The sequence below is a fragment of the Andrographis paniculata genome, unplaced genomic scaffold, assembly GCF_009805555.1.
Source record: "Andrographis paniculata isolate CXL003 unplaced genomic scaffold, ASM980555v1 Contig59END, whole genome shotgun sequence".
In the NCBI taxonomy this organism is placed as follows: domain Eukaryota; kingdom Viridiplantae; phylum Streptophyta; class Magnoliopsida; order Lamiales; family Acanthaceae; genus Andrographis; species Andrographis paniculata.
In genome coordinates, this window is record NW_026137594.1 from 1,626,483 (window position 1) to 1,640,317 (window position 13,835).

General features: G+C 32.1%; 2 protein-coding genes across 2 annotated transcripts; both read right to left on the minus strand.

Annotated features, from left to right (window-relative positions):
* Positions 1-918: 918 nt before the first annotated feature.
* On the minus strand, positions 919-5,697 carry LOC127258146 (uncharacterized). Its single transcript, XM_051284848.1, has 8 exons — positions 5,257-5,697; positions 5,074-5,169; positions 4,766-4,876; positions 4,255-4,564; positions 3,177-3,267; positions 2,575-2,917; positions 1,977-2,125; positions 919-1,731 (listed from the first exon to the last, which is right to left on the minus strand). The coding sequence occupies exons 1-8, from the start codon at positions 5,524-5,526 to the stop codon at positions 1,227-1,229; spliced, it is 1,875 nt and encodes a 624-aa protein (XP_051140805.1). The 5' UTR covers positions 5,527-5,697; the 3' UTR covers positions 919-1,226.
* A 409-nt stretch (positions 5,698-6,106) lies between these two features.
* LOC127258385 (protein RADIALIS-like 5) lies at positions 6,107-6,632 on the minus strand. The gene has a single exon (XM_051285202.1). The coding sequence runs from the start codon at positions 6,438-6,440 to the stop codon at positions 6,216-6,218; it is 225 nt and encodes a 74-aa protein (XP_051141159.1). The 5' UTR covers positions 6,441-6,632; the 3' UTR covers positions 6,107-6,215.
* Between the last annotated feature and the right edge of the window lie 7,203 nt (positions 6,633-13,835).

Genomic DNA, 13,835 nt, shown 5'->3' on the forward strand with positions numbered 1-13,835 from the left:
GTATTAAGGATGTGTTTCCCACATTTAGTGTTCTAGTTTTAACTTTTTTTTTTTTTTTAATATGTAAAAATATAAATAATTGTATCGGTAATATAAAAAATAATATTATATTGAATATTGATTTTTTATTAAAAATAAATAAATTATACTTCCTTCGTCTCATAACTATGTATCCATTTAATTTTTCATAGAATTTTTAAAATATAACTATTACATTGAAATATAATAAAAATAAAGTAGAAACGACTCCAATGACTAAAACCATTGTATAACACATCCTATAATATGTTTGTATAATGTAAACTTCACATAGAATAAATTTTCAGGGTTGAACAAATTAATGGAGAAATTAAAAGACATGCAACATTAGACGACAAAAATAAATAAAAAAATAAATAAATTAGGGTTTGGTTTGGTAGTTGTATTGGGACTATTAATTAATTAATTAGGGTAAAGGAAGATTAGCATTTAACTAATTAATTAAACTAATGCCCAATCATTAATTTAAATCTATATCCTTTCTGATAATAAGCATCTAATCATTAACACACGTGGGCTTAAATTCTTTCATGCTCCACGTCAGACCATTAGAGTATGTTTTTTTTAGATTGGATAAAATTTTGATTTGAGTTTGATATTAAAATAATATTTGATGGGATGTTTTGTGAGAGAAAATAATGTATTTTTTTTGGGAAACACAGTCCAAATAGTAAAATTTGAAAAATTTTGGATAAAAAAAAGATCTTTGTATTTTATATTTTTACTTATAACCAAACTTTATTTTAAAAAAATAAAAATTACAAAATCACAGCAATCCAATTGTAAAATTAAAAATTGTAACGAGAGTTGGAAAAATACATACTGTGAAGTCCAAAGGCAAGCTTCAACCAAAATTGAATTTTGAACTTATATTGTATATTAAATTTTAAATATATATTGTTATTTATTAAATTAAATAGTTTACATAATTTGATTAACAACATTCCAGTCCCAAAGGATCAGCTCAAACTGATTCACATTCACATAGTTGAAGAACCAAAACTCAGACTCAACTTAATTAACAGCGAAAACGAAACCATGTTAGTTAAATTTTTTAAAAAAAGGATTTAATTAATGACCAAAATTATGCAATCTCGAAATTCAGATCAATCAGGCAAGAACAGCAAAGTAAAGGCTGCTTTGTTGTACCATTAAAGCCGGAATTTACCCGTGCTGGGAGATCGAGATCAGGCCTCTTCCGCAAGCTTAATCCGCTGCTGATGCTCGGCAACTTTGTAGTCGACAATCTCCAAGAATAGATTGGCGTCTAAAGTGCAGTCCGGGCGTCCATACACGGCTGCTTGAACGCTCGCCATCAGTTTCGCAATTTCACGCCCGGAGAATCCTTCAGTCTTGCGCGCAGCTTCCTGGATGACATCGTCGGACAAGTCTTTTATGGTTATTTTCTGTGGCTTGTTCTTGAACAGATTGGACCATTTTGTATCGCCATCACTGCCCCCTTCGCCACAGAGGTATTTTGACAAGTAGAGTTTCAGCAGCTTAAAGCGCTCGCCTTCCGGGGGGAGTGGGAATTCGATAACTTCATCAATACGGTCAGTTACAGCACTGTCGAGATCGCCAGGCCGGTTTGTAGCAAGAACGAGTACGATGTCTCTAGATTGGTCTCCAGTTCGGAAGAGCAGCGCATTTAGAGCACTTCGCTGAGCTTCACTCATGTGGGTGCTGTTTCGCCTATACAAATGGGAAATTATATGATGTTAAATCGAATCTAGGAGAAAGCATTATAATGATTTTCGAACGCAAAACATGTAAGTCATAGAATTTTTAATGGCTTCAAAATGTTATATTGGATGTCATCTATCTAGAGCAGAGATAGATAGAGCACCAATTCTTCTTAGAAATGCTTCTGATGTTAAATACCTCAGTTTCGATGATGATTAATTAAGTTTGTGCTGTTGCAGTAATAAACTACTTACTCGCATAGAAAAGCATCCGCCTCATCAATAAACAGGAGAAGGCCTTTTTTCGATTTTTTCGACCAATCAAATATTTCATGTATTTTTGTAACAGCTTGGGGTCCCAATGGCGCAACGTCTCCTCCTGTCATCATTGCATAATCCAAACCCTGAAAGGATAAAAATGAACCTATAGTTAAAAATTAAAAAAATGAAATGAGAAGGAGCAGATCGAAGCTAGCACGTATATGATCTCATCCAAAAGGACCTAGCTTTATAGCTCATTGACAGCTAAAATATTACTCCCTCTCATATCTCCTATCTATATTGTCGTTTCAATCCATACCATATTTCCTGCCTCATTTTCTAATCTATATTTTTTAAAATCTTAAATTAGATTACTGAGTTCTCGTAACTTTAATCTATAATTACTTGTTTGTAGTGTAATTACCTTTACTATTTAGTCTAATACATTTCTTAACTATTTACTAATTATCTCACTCATAAATCTTATATCTGCTGTAAACAAGACAGAATATCGGGGATGGAAGGAGTACTATTTTAAAATCAAGGAAGACCACAAAAATTAATCATTGAAGTACTCAGGTAGAATTCATACCGACTTTCTGGCTATTTCCCTGGCAACCATGGTTTTGCCAGTACCGGGAGGGCCATAAAAAAGCATGTTCCGAAATGGGGCCTGATGACTTTTGGTGTTTGATGTAGCACGTGCAAGATGCTCGATTCTTTTCTGCAGTGAGGGATGCAGGATAACATCCCCAAGAGGGGATTTACTTTTGGTGGATGCTGCTGCCCCAGCAGCAGTGCTATAATTAAGCACCTTACTGACTGCACGAGATCCTATACCAGACCACGGAAATTTTGCTATGGAAGACTCTCGTATCAGAGAAGGTTGGCCAAGAATTCTGTTAATGTATCCCCATGTAACTTTCGCACCTTCCCTGTTAGCGAAAAGTGGTTAGGTGCGACTTGTGAGGGATCATTTATCTAACCATGTGGAGACTTGTATAATAATAATAATAACAATATTAATAATAATTGCATATATCCGACATAAGAATTTTTTCAGAAAATAGATAATGCTCGCACAACAATTTCTGACAAAACATTCTATTTAGATTTGGATGAACACGGAGCAAAATGTTCATAGTAATGCAGTTATACAGTCTAATACAAAGAAAGAAAGAGCAGAAGACAAACCTGGTGGTATAAACTCCAGCAGCAAGTGCCGTAGCTCCTCCAACGGTCATCATCAATTTACTCCTGTCAGTCAATAGAATCCGAAAGCCATCTGCACTTGACAAATAATGCAATGACCTTATTTGTATCGATAAAGGCCTACTATGCACTCCAATTTCTAACTAAACTTATCAAAGCAACTGGAATTGGATAGCAAGGAGTGCAAATGGAGTGCTGCGGAAATGGAAGATCAAAGCTAAAGATGCCATCACTCGTACTATTACAGAATTGATGTGGTTGAAAGATCCTCTTGGAGAGCTAGGGTTTGACTACCATAAGCCTTTACAATACGCTGTGACTATGCTTAAATAACAATGATTGGAAATTTATTTCCGGTTATTGCACTTATTTAAAAGGAACCTTGTGACAGGGGAGAAGTAAGGAACAACCAACAATAGCTCAATTTAGTGCTAGTACAGAGTACAGAGCAATGGCTCATACTATCAGTCAATTGAAGGGAGTTAGGGTTCGACTACCATAAGCTAGGTAATAATCTATGTCGACGGACATGGTGGTGCCCCCACAAGATCGTGAGCATTAGCCAGAGTTTTATACTTGTCATCGTTGACGTATTTATTCTTCTGCTATATTTGATCTTTGGTAATCTCTATATCCAACTTAACCTTGACAAATGTATGAAATTCATTCCAATTATCATTTCTTCCCTTTAAGGCCACAAGATTTTCCAATATAATAACATTATCCTCATTGGTACATTGATTTGGTATACAATATGATTCGATATTTTTGATATACCGTACCGAATCATTCCTAGTTACACTTTGTAGGGATCTCAATTATGAATTTGATTGACATCATCTCAAGCTTCAAAAGATGATGGAGGTTTTGGATGATTATCTCAACATATTCTGAAAATAACCTCAACTACCTCTGTCATCATCGTACTTCCAAGTAAGGTAAGAAAATAAGTTAATTATAATGCAGCTTTACAATGATCCTAAGAAAACCCTTAACACCAAACATGCAACTGTTTCATGACAAAGAAATGAAATATGAAGATTATTAGGTAGGAGCATACCTTCAATATGACTGAATGTCGTGTTTATCGCAGCAAGCCATTTCTCCCGCTCACCATTTATTCGCTCTACAAGCATCCTCCTGTTATGGTCCTCTGTCAATTTTGCTTCATGAGCCCGTCCCTCAGCTTCAGCCATAGCCTTCACTCTTATTGTTTCACGTTCAATTTCTGCTCTCTCTTTCTCAGTCTGACGCTGCTGCGCTTGTATTTGTTCCTCAGTCCCTCGCCTTGCCTGTTCTTTTCTTATCGAAGACTCTTCTTGCATTTGAACCAATTCAACATTATGACGCCTCTGAGCTTCATGGTCTGTCTGAACTCATGTAAGATTATCAATTAAGATGTGCACTCAAACCTCTCAAAACTCAAACTTACATATATGGGCTAATTTATCCTACTTTTAAAACTGAAATCAGAGAGTGCGACAAGATTAATAAATGATCATAAATTGTGTACAACGCATAAAGGGATCAATGAAACAAAGTCTAACTAAAGAAACAGAGCACCCACACACCTGCATTCGTTTACGAGCCAGTTCATCTTCGTATCTTAACATTTGTGCCTTAGCTTGAGCCTGCTGCTGGTATAGATTCCTCTGATCTTCGGCCCACTTCTGCTGCTTTTCCTGTAGATACCAACCTTCATTTAGATTAAAGCAGACGAATCACTAACCTAAGCATAACAAAATTCGATAGAATTCTGGAACCATTATTTCTTTTAATTAAGAGGTGCGAAGGCAAGGAACAAATACAGCAACTATCACTTGATTACAACAATTCATTTTAATCATATCGAATCAAATTAAAGTGAACCACCACTCACAATATCTGCGTGCGCTTGAATGGCTTCATAGTTGGCCTTCTCAGCATCCAACTCTGCAAGCCGAGTCTGCTCTTGCTTCCTCATCACATCAAAAACCTTCGGGAAAAGAAGCATAAAAATCTCAACATATGACTGATTATCCCTTCGGGAAAATAATGGAAAATGCACAAATCGAAAAATCACCTGTTTCGAATGAGAGGAGCTATTAATTTCTCTGAGGGCCTTGGCGCCCCTCTCCAACGATTCTGGATCAAATCCACGTTTAGTAGAAACCTCAACGGCGGGTTGAGAATCAGAATCCGAAGCACCCGCAGAAGAAGCCTCGGACGAGGGAGCGGATGATGAGAACGGATTGAAACGGAAAGGCCCGTCCGCGTACGCGATGTTGGTGGCTGCAGAATAAGACACCGCCATGCCCGCCGCCGCCAAGGACGCTATCCTCGAACCCGCCATTTTCGAATTGAAGCAACACAGTTCAATAGATGGTTTGGACGACAAAGATGTTGAATTAGGCCGACACTAAAACAAGGAGAAAGGGAAAAAGGCTTAGATATACGCCGGTGCCGCCATGGACATGGTTGCTTAAACCCCTTTTGGTGCCCTAGGGTTTAAACGTTCAGTGGACTATTCTTCCAACGAGAGCCTAACAAGTACACACACGGTCAGGATAACTTGGTAATTTCGCACGGCCAGAAAAATGCCATTTTCAACGCCTTTTTTAATTCGTTTTTCTAAATAGAAATTTATGATTTACTATTAAGGCTCGATGGATTCTATGGATTTTTATTTTTTTTTAACGATTTTTAATAAATATTATTCCTCAGTCTCACGAAATATTGAGACGGAAATTTAATAAAAATTATAATTAATAAATAATTAAAAAATATATTAATAAAAATAATTAAATAATTTAATTAAAATAAAAAATTAAAAATTATGAAATAAAAAATTATGTTTTCAAATATATAATTAACAACTGTATATGTTGTTATGTATACTCTATGTATACATAAAAATATAGATAGTCCCGTAAGGGCGTAAGGATGACATGGTGGTGTACTCGTGACCGAGAGATTATGAATTTAAATTTTCGACGATGTCTTTAGGTCATTTATTACATATAATTTGCCTAATACCAGTAGCTATTCCCATTCATTTATGTAATCTGGAAACGGGACATTGCCAGACTCGATATGCTTGAGATCCTCGACGAGTATCTCATAGTGCCTCTTCACTTCCTCCACTGACTTCCCTCCAACTGCCTTTGCGACATTCTGCCAACGGTCCGGTGTGTCTTTATCGTACACAGCTAGGGCCTTCTCGAATTGCTTGTTTTGCTTTGACGTCCACAAGGCATTCGCTGCCATTGTGATATCTGCTACAGAAGTTTGAATTAAAGTTAAGAATCCGACTTCCCGGTGGCCTAAACGGCAGCAAAGCTAGCGCTCGCAAGAACGGAAAGTACGGGAGAATGCATTCGACTTATAGATAGTGATCAAGTATGGGACAGATGCTGCCCCTTTTAGCTATAAGTATATATATACATATATGTATAAGTAATGGGGCTATATATATGCCGATTGGAAAAATATAAATATATTGGGTTCAGTTACTCTACCAAGTGAATTGTATTGTTTATGTATCGACGATCAATCATCTTCTGCTATTTACATTTAAATTTTTAAGTATATTATTATTATTTTTTTGGTTTAAATATACATATGACGGAAGGTGATTGATCGGTACAATTCATTGGGGATAAGACAACTAAACCCATAAATGTATATATATATATACAAGAAAAATTGTAAATTTAACTATGTATTTATGTTTTTTTTCAATTGTGTTTTGACAATGTATCATACAAAATTTTTTTATTTTTTTTAAGATAGAATATTGTTTTTTCGCAAGGGATGCTACTAAAATAGAACTTAAAATATATGCCATAAAAAGTGATAGTTAAGTGTTGTACTTTTTTCTTAAATTAAAACTAAAACTTTGAAAATACTCGGATTGACCACGCTATACCAGATGTAGGCTCGCCGAACTTGTAACTAAATTCTCGTCTTTTGTGTTTATGTTTATCTTAATTTCATTACATTAACAATAAGGATAAGACTAAATTTGCAAAAGATAGAATGAAGAGCGAATCTTTGATGTTGAATAGGCATTTTGGTTATTTGCACAGATGTTTAAAAATATTAGTATTATATTGAGATATAGTAAGAATATTTGTAAGGTTACAGTTACTAAAAAAAATGAAAATTAATACTTTGTTATGGACAAACTAAAATGAAAAATAGATGCTTTTGTTATAGGACGAAGGAAATAGTACAAATTTAAATCCAAATGATATTTGATGTAATATAGATATAAATATGTACTTATGTGTTTTGAGTGATTAAATATTGTTTTTTTGTAATATATTAAATAAAAAATAAGTATTTAATTTAATAATTTTTTAAAAAAATAAATAAAATTGACAAACAGTACAAATCGAGATCCAAAGTTTAAAGAAACAGTGCCAAATTATCTGTCTTTGTTCCCAATCATGTCATTATGTAGAATAATCGAGAGGGAAGAAAAATAACAAGGCAAAAAGGAACAAAGAAGAATGGGCATCTGATCTGGATCAGCAGATCACATCCCACAGATTTTGGATAAAATCTGTATATTCTCTTACTGGAAAAATTAAAGATATTTATGAAGATAAACTGGTTCGATGCTTTTATGAAATAATTCCAAAAAGAATGAGACATATCTCATCTCCTAAATAATACATAATAAAGATCACTTAAGTTATGAACTTGCTGCGTTTGCCCCTCGTTTCCTTGTCTTTTTGGCTTTGGCTACTCCTGGCAAGACCGGACACGTCGGGAGTTTAAACCATAATCTTACGGTCACGAGTTCACTTTCACACCGCCAAAACTGTGGTCATTTGTGTTGTTTTAATTCGCCCTCGCGACTTCACACAAATTTCGTTGGCTCATCCTATATGGACAACACCATCTCAAGTGTCACTGCCTCCAATAGGATGGATAAAGGCAAAACTCCTCTTACGTATCCTAATAACATACCATTGGGGCGCCAGGGACGACAGGCCAGGCGGACAGATATACGATCCCATTCATATCCTCAACTACTACCCACTATGAGAATGGATCTTGAAGATGTGACACAAGTTCTGAGGGTTCATTTCAAGATGAACCCACAAATGGCAAATCGGCCATTATACCAGAGACCATTTCGAAGAGGATTATCAGCGAGCATTTTCTCCCGAGGAATTATCGACCTTTCGATTTCCACACATTCTCCCGCGAGGACGATACCTCAAGTATTGAGCACGTCGGGAGATTCACGGTTCAGTTGGGTGAAATTAGAAACAACCCGTGCTACAAGTTTCAGCTTTTCTACTTGTCGTTAACTAAAACAGTGTTACCTTAGTTTGCCAACCTACAACGTGAACAGATACAAACGTGGGAAGAGCTTAAAGCAACATTTCAAGTGCTGTTTTCTTAACCCCACCCCAACAGTTTCTCTGACAGACTTACTCAAGACGAGACAAATGCCAGAAGAAGGTGCTTTCCAATTTATCAAGCGGACTCGGCTCATGAAATGACGGTGCTGAACCATCATCGACAAAGGAGAAATGACCAATTTTACTAGTCCAAAATTTGCATGCTCCCCTAGGATAGGCCCATAATATTCACAACATTGAAAATTTGACTTGACTGGTTTCTAAGGGTGTGTTCGTTTAAAGGATTTGTCCCAAATTTTACTATTCTTTCAATTTTTTCTTCCTAAAAATATTAAATCAAACATTTATTTTTTATTTTTTATATTATATTAAAAATTAATTTTACATTCAAAACATCTCATCAACACCTATTTATATCACATCATACTTACAATTCAAAATTTTTACTATTCGAATCCCAACTCAAAATCCAATCCCTCAAACAAACACACCATAATATATTTAAATTTTATTTTATTAAAATATATATTACATTAAAACTCAACTTAAAATCAGACAAAATATCATTATTACATGATAAAACAAACCGATGAGAATAAAACCGAAGGTAATTTGTTTTTTGGTCTTTCACGTGACTTTTGATCATGTTGAGACCATAAATGAACACTGTAAATGATTAATCCAACAACTTTTTAAATTACGGCAAAATGAAGTGGGTATATTGGTTATAAATGCATAGGATTTCTTTAGATTCTAAAAATTGTAGATATTTAATCAGATTTTTATTTTTTTTTATTTTTATATTTTATATGATGCGAAAATCTGCAATTACTGTCTAAAGTGTGCACTAGGGTAAACCTCCAATCTAATTTAATACCCTACAAACTAAGTCCGACAAAGTAAGTCACATTAGACGAATCATTTGTAACAAGTGATCCAAAAGACGTCGAAAGTTTGAACCCATCACCCTACAACTGCGAGATCACCCCATATCGCATGACAATATTTCTTTGTCCCATTAGTTGAATTGAAGGGAGGGGATACTCAGTCCCTATTGCCTAGCCTCCTTCAAACCCTCAAATTAAAGTGATTATTTTATATATTATTTGTATGTATACGATGATATATAAATATAATAATATTTTAATTTTAAAATTGTAATAGTTTGATGTGATATTTGAATTTAAAATTAATTTTTAAAATAATAAAAAATAATATGTATTTAGTTTGATATTTTTTTATGAAAAATAAAAATTAAAAACCATTATATTTTGGGTGTGGAACTGAAACTCACAAATAAACACAACCATAAGTTTGCTAATTTAGTTAAACCCTTATAAATAAAATGATAAGATATTCTTCTATTGAGTGTTAGGTCGTGAATTTGATTTCGAATGGGTGTGTGTGTTTTTTGGATTGAAAAAATAATTATGTGATGTTTAGGGTTTATTTTGAATTTTTTATTTGAATTAGTATCTTCATGTAATATTGTATTAGATAAAATAATATACCTTTTTTGTCCCAAAAAATTCCATTTTCCATTTCTATTCATCTCGATTTAATTTTCTAATTTAGTAATTGTATTGTCTATCTAATATTTTAGCACAAATAGCTAATATATAAAATATTCTGAATTATCCTTTTATGTATAAATTGCTAAAAACAACAATTATTTTATTAAATATTTTAGCACAGATAGCTAATATATTTAGCTAGTCAGACTTACTGATCGAATCAACTAAGTTTATTGAATTAGCTAACAATTAATTGCCTAATATCCCCATTATGTTCTTTTTTTTTAAAAATTGATTATACACTTTAATTATATTTTAATATTTAAAAGTTAATTTTTTTAATCTTAATTAAATTATTTAGTTATTTTAATCTTAATTTATAATTATTTTAACTATATAATAATTATTTTTACTAATATATTTTTTAATTATTTACTAAGTATACTTTACCTAAATTCTCGTATTTATAAGAATATTGCGATTTGTTAGACGGAGGGAGTATTGCATAAGGTTTGGCTCAATGATATGTCATTCTAGTTTATTCTCCATTGTTTAGATATTTTTTATACAGTCAGGTTGCATGTGTGTTCTTATAAAATATTACACCAAAGTATTATTTTAAATCAAATTATAAGAAACTGGCCGAGTATTATAAGAATGATCATCTTCTTTTTTCTTTTTACTTTTATTATTAGGTGTATGAATTATATATTTTATTTTTGAATAATATTTTGAAGAATCTTGTAACCTTAAAACACTAATTAAGGGTGTGTTTGGTTAGGGGCTTTGGAATTTGAGTTTATATTTTGAATAGTAAAAATTTGAATTTAAATAGTTATATGATGTCATATCAATTAATGTTGATGTTATATTTTGAATATAAAATTAATTTTTTTTAATATAATATAAAAATAGAAAATAAATATTTGATTTGATATTTTTATAATTTTTAATAAAAAATATTGTGAATATTTATAATGTTTGGGTAAAGTAGTTTTTATTGTTTTTTAGGTGAAATATTTGTTTGAAGTTGCTTGATGTAATATTTTATTTAAAAATAATGTATTTTTATTAGAAAGTATCGATAAAATTTATTATTATTATTATTATTATTATTATTATTATTATTATTATTATTATTATTATTATTATTATTATTGTTATTATTATCTGGAATGGGGTAAACTTAAAGAGTATACATCTGAATCCCCTAGTATACTCGACTCTTATGAATAAAAATGTTTTGGTCCAATTCACCCATAGAACTAATAACAAATAAAAGCTTCAAATCTCAAACACCACAACACACTATTTATTACATGTTCTTTCTCACTTTATTCTCACTGATTAATTTAACTTTATTAGGCCATGTTTAATTCTAATGACAAAATAACTTCTGTGTTATACATTATAACAACAAATATTGTTTTATCATTAGAACTAAACATAAGCTTATTGCACTGTTTACAGCACAGTGAATTTCTTCCAAGACCTAGGCTTCAAGGAAGCTCCTCATCACTCGGAAATGGAGCAGGAGCCGGTGCCGGTGTAGTTGGAGGAGGCACGTGGTGGTGATGATGAGGAAAACATAGGTAATAAGGAAATCCAAAGTGAAGTCGATAATTTGCCTGTTGGAATTGAGGGGGGCCTTGACCAGGCAGCGGTGGCGGGGGACACAGTCGAGGAAACTGACCAAAATATGGATGAACATTCCAATTGTCATCAAGTGCCGCTTCTTCAGCCGAAGTTGCTTTGAGGATCACCATCATCATCATCATGAATATCGAAAGGAAAGCAAGTCGGGAAGCCATTTTGCAACTGTGTTCGATTAGTAGTGATGATGATGTTGTTGATCTATATTTGTTTGGAGATTTGATCCCTTTATATAGAATGAAGGGGACTGGTTTTGGTATATACTTTTAAATGATTGCACAAATTGTTAGAGGATTGCATTTATATGAGTTTGGTAAAGTGCCTAAAACTATGAAGAAGCTAAAGAAATTGTATTGATTTCATGTTTAATTGAAATGGATAGATCTTTATATCTTTGTTAGATTATATCTCTAACTAGAGTTGCTATACAATTCAAGCCTAATATGACATATCGTTCATTTTGGGTTGAATTGTTTTTGAATTTCTTCCAAAAATCTTAGTGGAATTTCTAATGTGTAGATTTTTTCTTTAAATATTTTAATGTGGGACTTATTAGTTTACACTCCAACAAGTCATGATTCCTTAAAGTTAGGAATATCACGCTCCCTCAAGTGCAAGCAGGGATATGAGAAACTTACATAATACATATGCTCTGATACTATGTCAGATGCAGAATGACCATCTCACATGAAAAGGAAAACGCAGTCATTAATTATTTATCTGTAAACGAGAGTCTTCAACAATTTTTTTTTTTTTTTTTTTTTTTTTTTTTTTTTTATCGTAGGTGAGTTATAGGTTTAATCTAAACCCTTCCTCAGATCGGATATGCTTAAATTAATAACAAAAATTCAAAGTAATAAAATCCATTTATATAATTATACAAAATATCGAAATTCTTGATTTTATGCTCGTTATGTCCTCCAAAATTATGAACACATAGGAATTGGTCACAATTTTGACATGTTCAACAAGGGACAAATCTTGGATAGAGGTAGGGAAAGGTGATTTTGTTCATTTATTTATTTGAACAAATGAATAAAGTCGTACCTACATAACTAGTCCCGAATTTGCATGTAGGCTTCCCTAATTAAAACCTAGCCTGATTTCTCATTCATAATAAAAAGCTCAATTGTAGGCTAATATCATACTGAAACAATTTTATTATTCATTAAAATTGTTGAAACGTGACATAGATTTAGCTGTCTACTAGACCCGAAATCCGAAATGGATATTTCAATTGACAGGGTTCCTTTTGGGTGTTTATAAATAGATAGCTATGGTTTGTAGTCGTATAAAATAATTGTAAATCTTTTAAATTTCTGAATCAGTATAATAAAATCTCTCCAGTTCCTACCCATGGATGTAGGTTGACACACCGTCCGAACCTCTGTGTTGTTTATTTGCTTTATTTTTCGTTTTCTTATAACAAAAATTTTATAAAAGTTCAGTGATGGTTGTTTTTCAATTCTATAAAGATTTGGGATAAAAAAAAAAAAAAAACTCTATAAGATTTGAGTTAGGCACAAAAATAAAATAAGCTCAAATTGTAAGTCCATTTTTTTTTAGTTTTGACACAAGTTACATCAAATTTAGGGCAATTACAGTAATTTTAATCAAAATAAGGTTTTGTTTACTTGATTGCTTTAGTTTTAGTTTGGTTTGAATAGTGGTTTAACAGTAATATTTTATAAAATAAATATTATATTTTTATATAAATTATAAAATTTACGTGATAAATAAATTGAAACTAAATGCAAAATAAATGAAGCCTACTCTTCCCACAAATGAGTACTAAGTGTCATTCTTATTAATTTTTATAATATTTATTAGATTTGTCATTGTAAATTATGCTCATATAGTTGGATACGAGTTTTAATAAAAATAAATATTTTTTCCCTTACAATAAAAAAGTGACAAAATGATATTATTTTACTAAAAATAAAACGATGATATTTTTTTTTATAAAACCAAAAAATACAATGTACATAAATTTGAATACTAAAAGAAATATATAATTATCTATATATTAATAATAATAATTACAGTAGTGATAATTATAAATTAAAATTAATATAATTAATTAATTTAATTTAAATTAAAAAATATATAAATTTAAA

Coding starts and splice junctions, on each gene's coding strand:
- LOC127258146 (XM_051284848.1), bottom strand. CDS start 5,526: ATGGCGGGTTCGAGGATAGCGTCCTTGGCGGCGGCGGGCATGGCGGTG. Junction 3,268..4,254: donor GACATTCAGTCATATTGAAG/GTATGCTCCTAC, acceptor TGTCAAGTGCAG/ATGGCTTTCGGATTCTATTG. Junction 1,732..1,976: donor GCGGATGCTTTTCTATGCGA/GTAAGTAGTTTA, acceptor CCATTTGTATAG/GCGAAACAGCACCCACATGA.
- LOC127258385 (XM_051285202.1), bottom strand. CDS start 6,440: ATGGCAGCGAATGCCTTGTGGACGTCAAAGCAAAACAAGCAATTCGAG.